The following is a 21,285-nucleotide window of genomic DNA, read 5'->3' as shown; positions in this document are numbered from 1 at the left end:
TCGTGCTACAACTATACCTGGGCATGACGGTCTCTAAGATTCGAGGATTACGTCGATAGTGTCGCGTAAACGCAACAAATGGCGAGGCGTGGCGATTAATAACGCGAGGCCAGCGTGGAAATGTGGCCGCGGACAGATTGATTCTTCGTGAGGCAAGATACGATCGTTCCGGCGCGCGCCTTGATAAATGACGTGACAACGAGCCACGCCGGGGCCAGTGCTGCCCTTTTTTTTTTATCTCCTCCTTCGCTTCGTTCTTTTCCCCTCCTTTTTTACACGAGGAAAATATTTCTTTTTAACCGGCATGACGAATCGACTGGCCACGCTCGAGCGGCGTTCCGCGCCTCACGACTACTCGCAACTTAAAAACTTAATGAAATAACGCGGCCGAACTCGCCGACACTAGGCACGCGATTATACCAAACCTGTCCAATCATCGTGGCTCCTTTTTTAGTTCAGGGAAAATTTGATGATCGACTTAATCGAGATCCAACAAAGAAGATTATCAAGGTTAATATTAGGGCCCCATTTTTAAGGATTCGCCCTTCACTGTATGGGCATCATGGCACAGGATGGCGTTTATACATGCGAAAATCAACATGATATACAGATGACGATATGTCTAGGGAGACGAGTTCAAACTATCTCATCTGTTATGATCTAATTACGTTCATAGGTACGTAATGATCATTTTGCCTTTGAAACTACTTAAATTCCCTGATTTGTTCAAAATCCCCATCATCTTTAATTCGAATCACTTAGTTTTGAAAAGAACGAACGTTCAAGGCAACCATTCACTCGTCTGACCATTTTAAAATAACAATTTTTTAATGATGTTACTTTGCATAGTATCACTGTATAATCCGAAAGTTTTGTAATTTGCGAGAAAGAAAGCAGTCGATTGATACAAACCACGTCCTATGTTTTAAGAATCTCGTGTCTGAAGCGCCGTCTAATATATATATAGATTAGACTGGGGACCTTTACTCAGTTTAATATTTTTGAGAGTAAAAAATATTACAAAAAGTGCTCTATGCTTTGTATACCTCGTCTACCTTTCCATGTCACGCGCATTCTGCGCAAATTTTGCACTTCCGAAGTTCCTGCGAACGCAAAAAGCTCCCATGAAAACTGCAACAACGATTTCTACGTTTCTTTATCGCGATGGGAAAAGTGGCAGCGACGTATCGATACGAAGGATGTTTAAACCATAAGCAGGAAAAAAGGATCGAGAAAGGGAACAAGGAAAAGAAAGAGGAAGGAAAATAAAGCAGGAGGCCTTGTACGCCGGAAGTAGTCCGCCCCACCACGAAACCGGCCTTTATGCGCCAGTTACTGGCTGTAGCGGCGATATAAAATTCAAAGCCACCAAGTAGCACCCTCCACGCTAACGACAGCGCCGCCCCTGAGCATCAGTATGCTAATCCGATGATTGGCTATGTTCCAACCCCGTTCGCTTCTCCTTCTCTCCCTCGCTCTTTCCCTTTCTAACCAGCGTCGCTCCATCTCCCGGTTCTCTGCGGCTTCCTGATGGGATCCGACCACCCTTAACCGAAACCATAAGCCAAAACTAACCCTTATTCTAATTAGGCGGCGCCACGACGCGCCCCCCTGCTTTGCATATTTTCTCGATTAACCTCGCCCTTTCTTTATCCGGCCGGTGCGTCGGGCGTCGCTTCAATTTCCGCGGAATTTCCTCCGTACTCTCCCCTCCTCCCGTGGTTTTTCCCATCGCCAATCCCACCCCCTACCCTGCAGGGCACTTATCTAAGGAACCGTTGAAACCACCGGCCGCCTCCGACTATATTTTACGTTCTACGTTTGGGAAATAAACCGAAATTCGATGGCTTTAGGGTAATTGTTTTTTTTCTGAAGGGGTGTTTTTTTTAACAACGTTAGATTATTCCGGTAAAAGAAAGTTTATTAAGTTTGAAGGAAGAATTTCTTTTCCTTCATTCGTATTTCGTATTCGTATTTCTATCCTATTCTGCATCTCGGAATTTTCTTAATTCGACCGCAACAGGATTAAACAGAAAAGATGTGAAAATCATAGATCTATTATTTCTGTGGTAATAAAAACGTCATTTACCCTATGCCTTATTCTCCTAATTCGATTCTAAAATAATTAGAAAGAAAGACAACGAGCCATCCTTCACCAAAAAATCACCCAGCACCCAAAATCCAACTATATTAATTATTAATTATTCTCTTGATTCGATTCTAAAATAGTAACGAAGGAAGATAACAAAAATTCATCCAGCACCCAAAAAACCAAGCTCTCGTATTGATATATAGTGTACCTTAACCGAATTCTAAACTAATCGAAGACACCAAAAAACCACATGTCACCGAAATTCGCCGCAACCCTGAAGCCAACCTGTGGGCCCAATTAAATTCCCATAAAGCACCCCAAAGTCCGTTTAGTTGGTCCGTTCCTCAAAGTCCTCAATGACGATACCTGAACGTCCCGTAGACGACAAATTGGCGAAGCTTACGCGGCTTTGACTCGCGTGTAGCAAGGATTAGCGAGGTTAACGAAGCTGGCACGAGGTTTATATGCATAGAGCGACTTAACCTCGTCAAGATCCACTCGAGGGCCAACAGAAACCCCCCGGATGAAATTGAAACGGGTCCGAGTATACGCGACCCTCGCTTATATAAGCTCGTAAAGCCGCGATATTGAATACAAATGGACGATACCAGGGTGCAAATGAGCCCCGGTGGAAGCAACCCCCGGCCCTGGGGGCTGACCCCGAGCCCTGATCCGTTCAGCTTAATAGCGAGGATCGAGGGGAGAGCACGGTAAGCTCGACGATCAATTAGGTCCATCTAGAAGACAGGATCTGGAATTGCTTTTTGTTCGATGGGGTTACGATCCGGAGAGAGGGTAGACCATTACGCGGTTGCCCCTTTCAGCTGGTTTCTAAAGGACGATTTTTTAGTTTCTGTTCTTTAATCCGAGAAAATTAGAGTTTTCTAATTTTTGTGAATTTTTATCCACTATAAAATCGTTTGTTCCTTTCTAAAGAGGTTTGAAAATATTTATCGATGATCGTTTCGATACAGGGAATTAAAATTAAAGCTGCTTCTGTAGGTTAATGGTTTTGCTAAAGTATCTATATTTTATGTTATTTTGTTTATGATTCTGTAATTAAAATATAATAATTTGTGGTTGGTTAATTGGAACTGGGCTTTCCCAAGGAATTTAGCATTCGTTATCCGATGAATTTCATCTTCTGACAATGAAATCATTAAAATAGTAAACTGAACCAAAATATTTTAGAATTTTAAGCAACGGCTTTTACTTTTTCTACTTTAATGAAATTTTGAAAGCGATACTCACTTTTTCTCGCGCTTCCCCGCCCCCGTGTCCCGAAATCCCTTCGCGAACGGGTTGTTGTCGATCTTCAGCTGGGTGATCTGCAACAAAAGGGAATTACAATGCTACGGCATTTCGTTAATGAGATATCGACATTTGCGAGTAACACAAAACCGAGAATAATTAATCGAATACGCTGTCAATGTTGGACAAAGGCCTCATTAACAAACATCCCGGCAAGAGATCATTTCGACAACACTGTTACACATCCCTATACATTTTGCTTAAATAAATGGAAACTCTGTTTCCACAATGTCTTCAACAATTCATTTCACATACTACGTTAAATTACGATAAAACAGGTTTAAAAATATATAGCAAATATCTTCATTCTATTATCTGAATTTCTATAATTCCTACAAATAATATCTTACAATTCTTCTAAATAATAAATTCCAAAATGTAAAATAAAAACCCTGACCCTATGAAGGAAACGTATTGTTCATAGTCACCTCCGATTTCCGTAACAGATACATTGCAAAATTTCCAAAAAATATCTTCAACCCATTAGCTCAATATTATTCGACGTCCCTTTGATTTATGTAAATAGTACAGCTTTTCCTTTAATAACGAATATAATAACGAAATTTCAGTAACGAAATACGTAAAATTTGCTGTCAAGTATGAATTAAACGCAATTTTTTATGTAAACTATGAATTTATATAATGAGATTTTATGTTCCGATCGCCCTCACAGATACATTATACTACCTTTTGCAAAGAGTTAAAAACGAATCTCAAGGAATACTAAAAAACTCAGTAAACGTCTAAAACATAAAAAAGCATAGTAGTTGCCACCTTTCCATTTCTACCAGAAAAACAGAAATCTCTTCGATCAACGTTGAAAACTTAGCCGAAAGTTTGCAAAGAATAAAATCACATTGAGAAAAGAAAATTCCGCTGGAGATCGGTGCAACGGCAGAAATCTGGACCAATGGACAATTTTTTCGTTGGTCCAGATCCGGTTAATTAAAATCGCCTTTGGCGCGTAGAATGGCCAGATGGTTCCCGGAAGCTGCTTGCTTCCCGGTACGCGTTATTCTTGATTCCTGGGCGCGGGCGCAAAAGGGGCCCCTTGTCCGTATTTTTCGTCGCGCGATTCTTCCCTCTCCCGTTATCGCCTCTGTTTCCCGGTATCTCCTGCTCGCCAGAAGAAAGATATCGCCTATGTGGATCTTTTCGAGTGGCCTGGCCCTTCTGACTTTCTCGAAACCCGGCTGATCTCGCCGGTTGTTTCGTGGGATCGTCGATTCCTCGTAACTTGGACCGATCGTTGCGGTATTTGATTATTGAAAAAGAGTTCTGGGAAAGAACGATCGCGTACAGAGGGTGGGACAATGGATGTCGAAACGATTACGGTGGACTCATGGTAGAAGTTATTGGAAATAACGGGGCTATGTGAATAACCTGGAGATAAGGGTGTGATAACGTATCTTTCTCCTTTGGCTTTCCAACGAATTTCTTCTACAAATTAAAGAAGGATGAATAATATTCAGTTTCGACGGAGCAACGATATTTTCTTAGGTTATAGAATTTATTTGTAAAAATATATTTGTAAAAATTGGAAACTGATGACTAGACCGAACGATGCTTACGCTAAATTTATTTTTTTTTACGAGTATAATCAAAACGAACGTGTATACGGAGATTTGTTTTATCTGCTAGATACTGTGGCGAGTATTATGCTTTGAACATTTTATGCGTCTTCACATACTGTGCTTTCTATGCTTATTTCTACGGACTTGGACTTTTCTTAAATTAATAAATTAAATGGTACGAGAACATCTTCTTACTTTTTAAATTTTACCTGATTACTATAGAAATCAAAGTGTTTGGATAATATCTTTTTTTACAAAAAGCTTTATCTCAAATTCTGGAATTTACTCGGATAGGGTTGAAGACGATGTCAAGGTTTGTTTGATTTTTAGGTGACACCGTGATCGTACATTGAATTGCCAAAGGGTTGATAAAGATTAAAAAGCAATGTAATTTGTAAGTGGAATATTCTTTATTCTAATTGACGCAAGCCCGAATTCGTCGATTAATTCTTTGCTTTGTTTTTCGCCGTAATTTCGCGAACAAACGATTGCAAGCTTGTTAATTAAATTGTCGAGGTTGGGCTGCAACCCGACCGTTAATTACAACATTTTCTTTAATTAATTTAATTAATTCGATACCCGGCCCTACCGGCTCGGTCCTAAACTTCGATAATTAATATGCAAAGGTAATGGCTCGATAATAAATTTCCAATAAAGAAACGGATAACGCTGTTACACTCAATCACCTTTGCACACACGAATAATGGGACTAAATATTAATTAACATGTTAATCAACTATTCTACGAAAAACATCTCTCCAATGCCTATTACGATTTCCTCTTCATCTCTCAAGATACCTCAATTATTTAAAGTTTCCCGCATTTTTTATCATCATCATGTTCCCCTATAACCTTCGATTACTAATCGAACCGTAATATTAAAAAGAAAAAAAACTAGTACTAAAATTTCCTACATAATTTACCCTATTCGCCATTTCGTTTTAAAAACAGAGGATAGTTATGCAAATTCATATTTTTTCATATCATATTCATATTTCTATAATAAATAATAGTAGTGTCGCTAAATATTCTAACGTTAACATGCCTGTTTTATAAATCTTTCTATTTTACCCGAGTTTCGCGTATCTTCGCACCTTCAAACTCTCCACAAATGCACAAAAACTCTACGTATAAGCTCCTTTCCCTCGCAAGCTCCTCGATAAAAGCCGCGATCGATCCCCAAAACTCCTGTCTATAGAAGCGGAATTAAAAAAAAAAAAAAAGAAAAAATCCCTATAAATCTGAGAAAGTCTCCAGACGACAATTTCCACCTGGAAACTTTTCTGCGTGGTAGAGACGAGCAAAAGAGACTGAAATCGAACAAAACCGTGGTCTCGACAAAAGGCCAGAGTCGATCAGAGAGTTGGTCGAGACCAGCTAGACTAACGAGTTTTCCCCTAGCGTTTTCACAGACTCGATCGAGTCTACCGCCAGCCGTTAACGGAAGTAGGAAGCAGACGTTCACTCACCTTCTCGTTCTGATAGGCGGTCACCGCGATAAACTCCGTCTCCTTGAAAACGTAACTCCTGAACGTCGAATAGGGAAGCTTCAGGATGTCGTTGGCCCGCACCAGGTGAAACCTCGGCTGGTACTTGTGCATCGAGTTCAGTATCGTCTGAAACAACCAATGGACCGTACATTGGGACAGACTGTTTCAGCTCTGAGCTCGTGCTCGCAATCGTTTCTCATTCTCTCTTCCTCTCTCGAGCGTGCTTTTCAGGAAATCGACTGGCTGCCACGAGCAAAACCGCCTCCGCGTACAGGCTATCTGTGTAGGTTGGCAACACTGCTGGGATTACCTTAATGGCAGGTCTGGATCGTGGATTAGAAATTTGGATTAGAAAATATTTTTATTTGGGAATTTATGATACCAGCTTCTGATAATTTATCCGGATTACTGGATTTTTTCGAGATTGTAATTTATTGGCGATGGAATTTTTTACTAGATACAGAATACGGAGAAGTCTAACTAGGGAATTTAATAATCTCTAGATATGAGACTTTTGGCAATGGAAATTCTCACTAGACGTGGAATACAGCGAATATTATTCATTTAGCAAAAGGTGAAACGTGAAGATTTAATTTTTGGAAATTTCCCTTAGAAGCTTACGCGCTTTCGATACTAATTGAGAAAGACTGGACGATTTCTTTTAGACAAAATAATGTCTCGTTGATTGAATCTTACGGTAGATGAATTTTATTTTGTAAGATGATTATGAATGATTGATTTGTATGGTAGACAAAATTTAATTTGGAAATTTAATAAACTTGGACGCGATATAAATGTTTTTTCATAGATATATTCTCAATATTAATAGAGGAATCTTCAGACGAAATAAAATTCAATTTTTTCCCATCTTTGTTTTTACCTTCTTCGGAAATTTACAGCCAGTGTCGGTCGATTTCGCCTTCAACTTGCTCCAACATCAGCCCACCACGAATATACTAGTCGAACACGATTCGAAAATTTACTTGCATCGAAGTATCGTCGATTTCTATACGAATCAAACTTTCCAGTTACGTGAAACGACGTTTTGTTCGCTAATATATTATACGCGATGGGCTGCTACAAACAAGCCAGATATCCCAGCGGAAGGGAGAAATCACGAGAAAGAGGAAAAGCAGGACAGAAGAGACACGAATTCTAGTCGGAGTTTATCATGCTCGTGGCATTCCGAAAGCGCGGTTTACAGATTGAGAAGATTATTTCGCAAAGCGGCATAATCGTTGCTCAAGTTGCATCATGCACTGCTGATCGACTCGTATAAACTCGTTCTAAAGCTCGTCTTTCTTTCATTTGTAAAACCAATGTCTCCGCCACGACGATGACGACTATCGTTTTTATACCTTATGCCAATCGTATCATCTCGATTTCTCAATTTTACCCTCAATCTTACCGTCGTTAGCCTCCAATTTCCTCGCTACTTTAAAAATCACGTTACACAACGATCGTTTATTCCTTTTTGATCTGATTTGAAACCGAGAGAAAAGAAAGAAAGAAGGAGGATATAAGAAACGTAAAAGCTCGTATAAAAGCGATAATAATTCTTGTCAATATTCTTCGCTATATTTATTTATGAAGTACACAACTCCGTGATTTAATTGAATATAATTCTTCGGCAACGTAGCACTCGTAGTACATATATACGACATACAAGTAATATAATGAATATTTTCGAACCAATTAAAATCTGTTGGACAAGAACCAAGAATGCTAAAGTACCTCTGCTGCGTTTCTAAAAAAAGAACAAAGATTGGCGTCTGCGTCCTTTTCTTTTGGAACACCTCGGTTATTTTCCAAGTTTTCCTAAATATCATAAATAGACCGCGAAATCTGAAAATGCAAAATTGCACAGGATACACGTAAAATAAAAAAATACACAGGGTATGCAAAGCACAAGGTTTTCTATAATAATATTCGATAGGCGAGAGAATTTTCTTTTCTTTTTTTTTATTTGTCTAACTATATTCTCAAAAATCACCAAGTTGCAAAAAATCGGCAATCTAATTAGACGTAGCGGAGAAATCTGAAGGATCACGGAGACCTGTAGGGTCCAGAGGACACGTGAGAATAAGAAGCTTCGCGAGGCTGCTTTTTGAAAGAAACGCCGGCGCAATCTCAGTTTTTAATGGCGAACGCTTTAAGAGCGATTCGTGGCAAAATAAAACGATCGGTTCGCTTTTAGTCGCGTCTGGTTGCACGCGCGCCGACGATGCAAATGGCGCGGTAGCAGCTAACAAGATTGCACAGGACATTCCATCGTGGAATGGACGCAGCTTCGTTGGCGTCTCGATAAATCTACGTTCCATCCTGGAGTCGCGGTAATTACGCCGCGGAATTTTCGTAATGGAGAACAGCAGGCCGGTTACTATTTTATAAGAAGACGGCCGTGGCGAACGATCCTCCGCTTCTGACGAACGAACTTTCAATGGAACGCCATTTTTCGTTATTTGTATTAAACTTTTGTATTATTCAATCCCATCGCTCTTTACCGATAAATATTCAGCACAGTCTATGGACAAATATTTATACAAAGTACGAGGATATACTCTGTCTATTACAAAATGCAGCAGTGGAAGAAATTATACCATTTAATGGAAAACTATTTTTGTCGTGTTATGTATATTGGACTTTTGTGTTCTTTAAATCCTTGTCTCTTTTTCTTTTTTTTTTATTGACGAAATAAATATTCAGATTTATTAGTTTCGATCTTTAAAAAGGATCGAACGACGGAGGCGTGTCTATTTTTTTTTTAATTATGGTAATCCTAAGAGGAAACTCAAGCATCGGTCTCTTTTATCGTCCCTTTGAATCAAATTCGCTATTAGACACACTCTTATTCCATCGTTATATCTGATCGTGTGGATGTAAGAATTACATAAATCCACTTATACGAGTCTCACGAAATACTGTCTAATCGACGTCATCGATTGGATTCGAAGCTCGAAGTTAGAAGATAAGAACATTTCTCATCGAGCTATTATAATTCAACGGCGTCAACACACCATACGTATTTTTTGTATCTAAACATGGTTTCACGGTATTTTTATAATATTCAGACTGCGATTAAAAATCAGGAAATTTGAGAAAAAGGAACTTCTGTAATCATTGGAAATCATACGTGAATATAATAATTCACGTATATAGGAGATTTACAGATGAAATTATCTCAAAATTCTGAATTTGCATAAAAGGAGACATACTTTTTCTACACGTGCTTCCTCATCACGTGTATTCTGCATATTCTGTACCATCGTATTTCCCATAAACGCATAGAAATCCCATTCGTAACCAGCATCCAACCAGCTCCAGCCGCCTCCACCTTCGGCCCAGGAAGCTTGTCTAGCCGACAAGGAACGATAAAACGAAGCAACAAAAACTCATCCATCTTGTCAGGCAAAGGACATCGCGCGACGTTTCTTGTCCGCGCCCACGTCATCCGCTCTGAGAAACCAAAGTCCTCGAAAACGAACGTTGGTTAGAAACGAAAGGGGAGGATGAAGGGCAAAGGTCCGCGCGATAACGGCCCGGCAAAGAGAGAAACGGTGTCCAATGGAACTGTGGATAGCGGAGGATGAAGAAGAGAAGGGGAATAGCTGCGACGGATCCGGCAATAAATAAAACGGCGCGCGTCCAACGTGGAAATCGCGATCACGCGAAAGAGAGAAGCTGGCTGGCCCGCGGCGGCCGCCATTACGCGCGGCTCCGCACAAAGGGGAAATAATTAGCGCTGCTCGACTGATAAGCCGGCCAATCTAGGCGTTTGTCATTAGCCTATCAAAGCCGAATACCAGCGAGTCTTCTTGCTCTTTTATTTACGATCCGCCTCGACTCCGTTTCGTTCGAAGCTGCGAGTTGGCAGAAGTTGGCGTTTCTGCTATCTTCGTTCCCTCTGCTGGACCTTTGGCTTCGACACGCCTCCGGCGCCGTGGAAAATATGTGCGAACGTACATCGCTGCAATTAGTACTTCTCCTAGGTCTAATCGTGTACCTGAGCTTTCCGCTTTTCTTTTCCCAAGAATTCGGCTCTGATTCTCTGCCGAAGATTCTTTGAGACGTTCGAGTTGGCTTGGAATCGCTTCTTTATACGGTGTCTTTTATGTTGAGGTTATTAGATGCGTGAACAGAGGAACGCGTGGATAAATTGTAAAGTAGAAAGTATACTTTAATACAGAAGAGTAAATACAAGTAGGAATATAATTTGAGCTGGTCCAGATCCGCAAGCTAGCAGTGTTACCCTATGACCGAAAGCCCCGAAGCCATCGTCGCTTGTCTACAGTTTATGGTTTGTCTTCGACGCAGTCTTTTGTCTATACGCTGTCGATGGCTTCGGTGCTTGAGAAAACTAAAAAGACCAGGTGTAGAGTTTTCCTAGAAGTGGTGACCACTTCAACGTTTTATTATCGAATCGATGAAATGTTTGAGGATAAATTGAACGAACACGGAGAAGTTTAATTGCGACGATTTCGAACGGACGACGAAATGGAAGTCAGGAAATCGTTGAAGTCAATTTTTATAATAAATATTCTTTGTATTTTGTTATCGTTTGTTACACTGTAACAGGACCATATAATCTTTGAATGAAATTATTCAGCCACGTTAACGCCCAAGACGTCGTAAAGTCAGCTCGGAAGCAACCTTACAGCATCATCATCCGTTTCAAACGTACGAAACAATCGTCCTTCTACATTTCCAATATCGAATAACAAACTACGATCCACGCGTACTAGACACGATCGATCTCTCGGAACACGAGAAACAAAACTGTCGTATATAGGTGTCAGGAAATATCAAAAAACGACCAGCTCTTGAACAGCCAGCCACAACGAGAGCTACGCTTAGAGGGTTTTAGATACGCACTCCGCTGTACTCCCGTGGTTTTACATTTCCCATAAATACATAGAAATCCAAGACAGAATGATTACACAGAGACTGCGATGTAAACGGAAATTCGAATCTTTAGGAATACGAGTAAAGAAACTAAGCGAATATTTGTTCCACTCTCCAACTATTACAGCGAGTATTATCATACTTTGGATATCTTATACGTTCTTTTTATACGCACTCTGCGTACTTCTGCGATTTCGAACTTCCAGTAAACGATAATTCAATTGTACAAATATACCAAGACGTATCATAGAAGGTAGTAGCGTGAGCGTAAAGGAACTGGAAAGCAGCGAAGTCAAGGTACGAGGAGAGGAGGCTGGTCATGGAGACGACTCCGGCGACTTACATACGTATCGTGCCGCGTGAATTGACCGGCCAGATAAAAGGGGTGGGAGAGGCGGACACCGGAGGCAGGAAAGGGGGAGGCCGAGGAAAGTGAGAGAATATCCTGACCGACACAGAAGCCGACGCTGCTAATGACTCTGTCCGCGGTAATCTCCGGGTGTTATCTGTCCTGGCTACCTGGGGCCCACCTACTTCGAATCACGAACCTGCACACGCTTCCACCTCGTTTCCTGCCGATCAGCCGCCGCTCGAACGCGCGTCGCTCTCCGCTTTCAACTGACTTTGCCCCGACAACACGACCACTGGTAGCACTTTAAGCTCGCTGCTGATTATTTCCCTGGTTGATCGCTTGCCTCTTTTTCTTCCAGCTGCACGTTGTAAAGTTAAAGGATGGAGGGTTATGGGTGGCGGATTTCGGAGACGCAATCTGAGATGGTGAGTCGTGGTGCACTTATAGACCAGCTCCTTCGATACTATCAGAGCGCGGATTTTTACGTATTTCAAATTTCAAGGAAAATGTACAGATGCACAAGTGTACGGAATTCTCGTAAGGCATAAGGTAACGCAAAGAAATCTTTCGTCGTTGTATACTACGATAGTAGTAGGCGTATACTACAACACCTTTGGATCGATGGATATCCGTGAAGAAAATCAGCCGAAAAATTGATCTTGCCTCTCAAATTCAACATCAAATTCTGAGGTATTCTGATCATTCCGAGGATCAGAAATGTCGAAGGAACCATAGAACTCGATCGTTCTCTCGAAAGGAAATGTTAACGTCTGTTCGAACGTCGGCGAAAGCCAAAATAATTCACGCGAGATGGTTCTTCGCCGAAACAGTAAATCAAAAACATTATACTCGTCTTCCGTAGGTACACGATGATCTCCACTCGAAGCCAAGCAACATCCACCAATATCAAACACTCGATCCCCGCTAATCCCCTATATTCCAAATGGAGTAAGACGTTCCAGCTTCCTACTCAACTTCCTAAGCCAACAAAGAGAGAGTACAGATTCTATAAGAGGAATTCCACGGCGGACACGCGTAGTCAGCGAGGTCCTGGCCGCGTTGTTTGGTCAACCGATCTTACAGAAGGGCAAACAAGTCTCTCTGAACGCCGAAAGGGTTTGCCGGCGAAGGCTGCACGTCATCGACGGCTTCTTTCCGCGCGGAAAGTCGCGCGGCGAGAGAAGCGGACAAACGTGGAGACAAAGAGGTGCCCTCCAACCCTCTTTCTCCCACTCTCTTCCTTTCTGTTTCTTTCTCGCCGCGGCTCGAGGCGGCCCTTTTCACTTTGAGGGTTAAGAAGTTAGCTGATGGTTCGAGGATTACTTAGACTCCGTACATAAGGCAACTGTGCGCAGTTAGTTTGCGGTGCACACAGCCTCTGAAACGACCGGAGAGAGCTTCCTTCGCCTTTTTTCCTCTCTCGGTTTTCCCAACGACCGCCTTTCTCCCACTGAACTCGGACTCGGCGACGCTTCTGACGACATGCCGTTGCCCCGCTCTCGGCTTCAGCATTTCGTTGTTTCCCTGGAGTTTTGGCATTTTCGGTTTTAGAAGCGTGTTATCGTGTTCCGAGGAATTTTTTACGCTCAGGTGCCAGTTCTGTGAAGTGGCGGACGAAGGAAAGTTTCAATGTCACTTCAATTTTATCGTAATTTCTGTTAGAATTTAATCTTAATGTTAAGATTAATAATCTGTGGAAAACACCATGTTTGTGTTAAAATAATATTCGGTGATATTTATTAAACAGAACTACAGAACCAAATGCATATAAGCGAGTGATATGGTATAATTAACAACGTATGCAAGAATTGTTGATTGTTGGCCAGTTACTCTCAGACTAGACTTAGGTAGTGACCCATGATCCCTTAAATATTTTGAACCCCACTCTCTATACAGTAACGAGTATGACCTGTGTAAGTGTCCTGTTCAAACGCCTGTGTGGGTGCCTGTGTAAGAGTATTTGTACCTATGCGCGTAATATCGTTGTATTCCAACAATTTCAGAAAATGGACTTTTATTTCACAAGAGCAGCGAATAGACGCGATACGATATCCCGAAGTGGATAGTTAGGGTTACCACGGTGAAAAGTACCTGGTACAAAGTTACCAATACTGATATGTCAGTGATAACTTCAAACTTTCTTTTTGTTGTATATTGTCAAATAATTTCCCGAGTTAGGGATGATACAATAATGTATTGTCCTCTCTAACAAAATGAATCATACATAATTTCATAAATTAATATAATTTGTTCTATTGCTACAGGATGGATCAGACGTAATTCGATAAAATAATATAAAAGAAAAATTATTCTTCTGTATTATTCTAAGCTTTGAATGATTCCACGTGGCAAGCTTCCGGTGCTACCATGCGAGAAATAAGATAACTTTAGTGTTTACTATAGCGTGGTTCAGTGAAAATAGAATGTTACTTTATGGGAAGCGAGAAACTTACTCCCTAGACTGTTTCGCAAGAATGAGTAGAAATATCAAAATTAAACCTTTATTTATCTATTATCACTCATTTTAAAACTATCGTTGTTACGCTGTTACATAAAAGCAGAAGGTTACTTTATAAGAAATTCGTAACATCATTTCACAGATTGTTTCACAGACATCCTCAGCATCTACTCGTTGCAACTCGTATTACTCAACGTCCCTAAACAACGCCTAATCGTCAAACCCAGGCACCGACGACTGTCGCAGAGCCTGGAGAGCCCATCTCACTCCGAACTTGTCGTACAACGTGTCTCAAACAACAAACATGTCCGAAACATCTGCAATTAACTCGTTCCTCTCTTTCCCTGTCTACTTCTGGCTAATCGCTATAACTAAAAAGGTAGGTCGAAGAGAAAGCTGAGAAAGAGGAGAAAGAAAAAGGAAAGAGGAAGAAGTCGGAAGAAAGAAAAAATAAGTCCGTGAGAAGAACCTAAGGGGGTAGAAAAGACGTTAAGCCGCACGCGTCGTGGCGAAGGGGTGGAAGAGAAAGAAGAAGGGGTGGTGGACGAAAGGGTGGCGAGAACTGTGGCGCCACCTCGGCAGGAAGCGGCAGAGGAGCGAAGGCAAGGCGCGCAGAGGGTCCTCCGTGTGTCGGGGGTGCGAGAAAGAAAAGGCGAGGCGGTGCGGCCAAGGGGGATGGAACGCGGAAGAGGAGAAGGAAGGAGGTGGTCGTCCTAGTATCGACCGGCTGAAAAAGGGGTGGATTTTTCTACCCCTGGGCGGAGGACCAGCATTAGGGGGACGTGTTCTGGACTCGATTACGACTAGCCCACCTCTGATCTCCGCAAGCCACCAGGAAACCCTTCTACCATACACTTTCACCCTGTCTCAACTTCTTTCCAAGATCCCTGTTAGGGGTTGCTTCTCCACTTTCTTTCATCTTTTTATTTTTACTTTTCCTCTTTCTGGTTTGTGGACTGTGTTTTTGGGACGTTGTCTGCGCTTGTTGGAAGTGTCGGCAGGTCTGAAGGTGAAAGTTTTTTTATGGTCGTTGTTAGTGGTTGCGTCTTGACCACGCAATATCCTTTTCTTTTCCTTTGGTTTCTGAGTTTTCAGAACTGACCTTGGGATGATCGTCGTGGATGTTCGAAGAGTCGAAGACTGGCAGGATTTTTGTTTAACATCGATGTTAGGGTTTTTTGACTTCGTTTCATATTTCCACGTAATTGAGATTGATTTCATTAATGGAACGTTGGATTTAAACGAGTTTAGGTGTCGAATAATCTCGATCGTTCTATACGGGAAAACTGGGGAAATTTATACAACGGTTAAAACCAACCAATTTATGCAAATATTTAACCAAGTCTACCGTCGCGTTTTACGACGAAACACATTCAAATTATTTTGATCGAATGTAAAGAAAACCATCCAACCATTGAACCATTTGTTGAATTACAAACCTATCTCCTCCGTTTGAAACGATAAAATCCCTCTCAACGATAAATCAACCAAATTCTCCCAAATTAAAATGCTTAATATTCTGCCAATCAAAAATACACAACTCCTAGCAGACAAGCACCTCGGGATACACCTAAACAAACCTTTCAAAACTACACTGTCGTCGCTGAATAAACTAAATAACCCAAAGTAACGCTCTAAACGAGCCAACCTTCTCCTTAACAGAGGAAGAAGAAGAATAACTGGAGTTCAGAGGACCGATCTAAAGTCTAAAGTGTCTGTGAAGCGAAAATCACTGGCCCATTCTGTCCCACGCGGCCATCTGAATAGAAACTGTGCGAGTTAATCGGCCTGGCTGAACTTCGACACCGGCTCGCTTCCCCGGAATCCAATTAATCCCCGGATCGGATCTAAATTCGGGGAAGTGACGCGTGGGACTGTTCGCGTACCTCTTCCTCGAACGAATTACGCGTCTTCCGCGATATCGTCGTCGTCGTCGTGGTTGCTCTCTTGGCGATCGTGCACTGCAAAGAATCCGAAGAGGGAAAAGAAAAATGGATCCTCGGGGGCTTTCTCCGGCACTTTGCTCGGCCGGAAGCTAATTGGCCCGAATCGAGGGTGGCTTTTCCATCATCCGGTTCACGGCATTATGGCCGACTCGCACGTGAGCCTTGCCATCGACCAATGAGAACGCGAGTCGATGCACTCGAAGAACGGGACTCGACCGCTTCCCAACGATGTTCCTCGCCTTTCTTCCTTCCTCGCTTCCTTCCTTCGGCCTGATTCTGCCCGATCCGACGCGATAAAACCCCACGCTGAACTCGATAAACGCGTCTGATTTATCGTGAGAGAGGGTGCTTTCGAGATTTTCTAATCTTCTTAGGCAGGTCAGCCTGCTGCTCGGTAATAAGCGGTTTCAAAATCGGACGATCCACGAATTAAGGAATTAAGGGATGATGCACGAGAGGGCGGTGCAGCAGAAGGGTGAGAGGTGTCGGATTTGGTTACACAGAGACAATTTTACTCGAAGAGGGTACTCGCTTTGATAAGTTGCTGGTCCACCCAACTATTAAGTCTGTTCGTTTCTGGTGATCCTTGGTGACTTGCCGAATCTTTCAGCATTTCAGAATTGTACCTTAAGAAGTTATTAATCAACTACTTACATACTGCTACGCTATGAGTGTACATGTATGTTTGGTTTCGATGAAATTGGTCCAAGATTTTGTGCATCATATTTCGTCAAAGCTCAAGCAAAAACGTGTTTCTTTCTGTGACGATTTAGAAGAAAGAACTTTTTCTTAGGATTGTAAAGAAGATTCTGTCTTGGTCGAAAGTCTTCTGTCGAATAGAATAAATGTTGTTTCACTGATACTCTTTTCTGTTTCCAAGAGAATAAAATTTTCCTATTTATACAAAAGTGAAGCAAAAGTTTCAGAGAATACACTTCGTTTTGTGACTATTTCTTTTTTTTTATTTTTTTTTTTTTTTTTATTTTTTTGGAATAGAAAAGATAGCAGTGAAGAATTTACTGTTATTTCGTAACTAATTGGAGATTTGAATAGTTTCGTTCGATCTTTGGATAAGACGATGGAATATCTTCGAGACCTTGCTCCTTATTCAGGAGGAATCTATCGTTGCCCCGGTTAATCGTAAATTATCAAAGCCAGTGTCGAGTGAACGGACCACGATAGTACCTATTTACTTTCATTCGATGATCAAAGAACCGCGTTGGGCCGATAATTCTTATCTAAGCGTGGACAGTGGTCCCATTTAGTCTTTGAAGCGCGCGTGAATTTGTCTGCAATTTCGGTGTCGAAACTAGAACCGTATAGCGTCGTATTGGAGCCAGTCAGTAGAGAAGTTACACTGATTTGATTCAGAAATTGAACAATTAAGAGATACAATTATTTTTAATGCTTTAAACTTGGAATTTACGATTCTTTATATCGTCTCCTTGCAATAAATTAACTCTAACTCAACTTTAATCTAATTTTAATGTAATTTTAATATAATTCAACTTTAATCGTGTAATTGGGTGAGAAGAAAAAAAGGTGCGACTCATAATTAAATATTAATCGAATAGTCAAGCATTAACGTAGCAATTAATGTAGCAATTTTATTATTGAAGTAATAGAAATTACATTAGAGAATTTTTAATAAATTACGAATTACAACGAATGGAAATATTGCTACGGGATAAGTAAGTTCTCCTCGTTTAGATTGTAGGATGAAGTGATTTCGAATGTTGTTTACTCGGCTCGATCAGCACCCGGTCAACAGGGGCCAAGATGGCTGAATAAGTCGATTAGCGAATCGATTGAGGAAATTAACAATAACGAGGATGGTGGTGATTCTCGTCTCTTTTCAACAAGTTAAAACCGATTTAAAAGAACTTGGGAGAAACAAACTTGTTAATATTATCTTCAATCTCTTTCATCCACGATTACAACGTTACGTAGGTGCAAACTAAAAAATAAAAACTAACAAGTGTCTTTGAAAACTATTCGCTTTTCAATATTTGACGATTCACCTTCTCTTCCACTAATCGTTCCATCATGAAAAAACAAAGAGATAAAAAGTACCTAAAAGGTATTCGACGTTTAACGCTATAGTTTCTTGGCCTAACGATCGTTTCTATCGATCGTTTCATTAAGAAGAAAAGCGGAAGACCGAAAAGGTAGAAATATCAAAGAACGATTAAAAAATGTCTGTTAAAAGTAATCGCCCTTTAACGCCTGACGTTTCTTCGTTTTCCGCCGATAATCATTTCTACCGATCGTCCCATCAAAGGGAATGAAAAAGACACGAAGCTGGAAAAATGAATCACCGTTTGAGGCTGAATAAAATTCAGCCCTTTCCCTCGCCGATCGTCTGTATCGACCGGCCCCACGAAAACGACGATCGAGAAAATAAGGGAACGGGGGAAAAGTGGAAGAAAAAACGCGATGTTCGAGGAATCCAGTGTTTAAATACCCAGCGGACGAAGGAAAAGGTAGAAACAACGATCGAGGAACGTGCGACGCAGCGTCTTTTGAAAAACCACCCCCTCTGGATCTTTGCACGATTTCCATGCGGCGCGGAGGAGGAAAAAAAAATCCAGCGGTGGAGAACGTTAAACGGAAATCAGCCGGCCGCTTACAAAGAGCCGACGCTTCTGGCGGGGGTGGCAGACGGGAAGAAAAATTCTTTGATGGTTGGAACGGTGGCGGTGGGCGTAGAAACGCGCGATGAAAGATGGGAAACGCCGCGGGGACACGGCGGTGGCGGGGGTAAGTGTGAAATTGCCGCCGATGTTCCGACAGGAATACAGGAATTTTCCTTCTCTCTGTCGCTGAATATTTTCCGCGGCCGGAATGCTTCAGCGCGGAATGTTCCTGCCTTTCAACGCGCCGATGGACGCGCGGAACGATATGGATTTATTCTTGCCGCGGTTCCCGCTATCGGAGAACGTTTATCATCGCTTAGATCGAAGACGTTTGAGCTTGCGAATGTTAGAACGTTCAAAGCTTCGAATTTTTGTGAGCGTTCGAATTGCTGGATGTTCGAACGTTCGAAACTTTCAAATCAAACTTTGTGCACGAATTGCTGGATGTTTGAGTGTTCGAAATTTTCAAATCGAACTTTGTGCGCCAATTGCTGGATGTTCGAGCGTCCGGAACTTTCAAATGGAACTTCGTGGGCCAATTGCTGGATGTTGGAGCGTCCGAAACTTTCAAATAGAACTTTGTGCGCCAATTGCTGGATGTTCGAGCGTTCGAAACTTTCAAATAGAACTTTGTGCGCCAATTGCTGGATGTTCGAGCGTCCGAAACTTTGAAATCGAACTTTGTGTGCCAATTGCTAGATGTTCGAGCGTCCGAAACTTTCAAATAGAACTTTGTGCGCCAATTGCTGGATGTTCGAACGTTCGAAACTTTCAAATAGAACTTTGTGTGCCAATTGCTGGATGTTAGGGCATTCGAAACTTTCAAATCGAACTTTATGCGCCAATTGCTGGATGTTCGAGCGTCCGAAACTTTCAAATGGAACTTCGTGGGCGAATTGCTGGATGTTCGAACGTCCGAAACTTTCAAATAGAACTTTGTGCGCCAATTGCTGGATGTTAGAGCATTCGAAACTTTCAAATCGAACTTTATGCGCCAATTGCTGGATGTTCGAGCGTCCGAAACTTTCAAATGGAACTTCGTGGGCGAATTGCTGGATGTTGGAGTGTTCGAAACTTCCAAAACGAACTTTGTGCGCGAATTTTAAATTTCTCGCTAAGTAACTCAATAAATACTTAACGTTGCAAGCTGGAGAATTCGAAAGACGAGGAGTCCACGCGATTTCGATTCTTCGAATGTACGTTCTGCGATCGAACCTTCGGAAGTCAGATACTCACAAAGATAAAACAGCTGTCGCGATTACTTGGTTTCCGAAATTTCGAATTCGTCGCGCTTCAGCTTGCGAGATCGAGAACTGAAAATAACAAAACTGGCGCGTTTTCGATTGGCGAGATTTCAATTCTCCATCGCGAGTATCGAAATTGAATACCTACAAATTGTTTGCAACATGAAACTCGAGGAATTTTAGGCCTCCTAAAATAACAAATTCTTTAAAAGATAAATATGTGATTCTGAAAAATAACTTTCACACAACCGCAACGCAGCAAATTTGTACTAACCGTGGCGCAACTCGCGTAATTCCAATCCGCGAAAATCAAAGTTGCCAATGCGAAACTCCACGAATTTAACATTTCTGAAATAACGAACTCCCTGAAAAAAATGGATAGTTCAAAAAAAAAAAAAAAAAAAGAAAAAATATATTCGTGTAATTGTAACGCGGGAAATATAAATGAGGCGCCGCGTGGTTCGACGAAATCAACCTCGGAGAATAAAAAAATTCGCTGAATTCGAGCACGTGCACGTGTGTGGCGCAGGAAATACGAATTCCGGTGATTAAAATCCTGTTTGCGACGGCCAGTACGTTGCCCTAATTGGAAAATTGAGTTGCGTATGAACGAAATGCGTTGCAGAACAGCGTAATCGTCTTTCTTCGAACGATTAGTAGCGGATAGACTTGGCAGAAAAAGTGGCTTGGTTATCGTGTTATCGCCGCGCACTTCGTATTGTGTACCCGACAAATGGTTAAGCTGTTGCTCATTAGCTAATCAATTACAAATTTGCCCGATACCAAAGCAAATAACGCTATAAAACTGCGAATGTCGCGCAAAAAGGAGTCGCTTCTTTATCATAACTGGTGACAAACAAGATAAAACAGTCGCGTACTCGCTTGTTACGCAACTGTCGCTTACTTTTTCACAATTTTGTTCTCGTTAAAATAATAAAATAAAAAGAGAGAAGCAGAGGGACGTTCGTTTTTGTGCGTTTAAATTGTAAAATCGTGAACGTTACAAGGAGGAGGGGAAATAACCAGCCGCCTTTTTGCAACGCCGTTTAAATGAATTTTCGAGACGCAGATACGATGAATCTCCGCGGAAGAAAAATAAACGATAAATGCGTCGATAATGAAATATGTATAAAAATGCTCGTTGTAAAGCCTGGCAGGCTGAAAGGGTGAGATACGACTTCGTTACTTTTTATGGAATATTAATGTCCGTCTATAATGTTCTCTTTTATATCTCTCTGTTTAATTACGCATAGCGGAATCTTAGCGTAATACGTCTAGCA

The 21,285-nt window shown here is 41.5% G+C and overlaps 1 protein-coding gene across 3 annotated transcripts in view; it reads right to left on the bottom strand.

Moving 5' to 3' along the window:
• Window positions 1-21,285, bottom strand: part of LOC132913882 (optomotor-blind protein) — a 167,321-nt gene that overhangs the window by 7,546 nt on the left and 138,490 nt on the right. For all 3 annotated transcript variants that reach the window (XM_060972507.1, XM_060972510.1, XM_060972509.1), the window contains exons 5-6: window positions 6,447-6,593; window positions 3,344-3,420 (exon numbers count right to left, since the gene is read on the bottom strand). In XM_060972507.1, coding sequence (XP_060828490.1) covers window positions 3,344-3,420; window positions 6,447-6,593 — 224 coding nt within the window. The remainder of the gene's footprint in view (window positions 1-3,343; window positions 3,421-6,446; window positions 6,594-21,285) is intronic.

Source organism: Bombus pascuorum, chromosome 14 (assembly GCF_905332965.1).
Source record: "Bombus pascuorum chromosome 14, iyBomPasc1.1, whole genome shotgun sequence".
NCBI classification, from domain to species: Eukaryota; Metazoa; Arthropoda; class Insecta; order Hymenoptera; family Apidae; genus Bombus; species Bombus pascuorum.
Note: the sequence above shows the minus strand (reverse complement) of the source record. Positions and strands in the feature narration are given on the sequence as shown.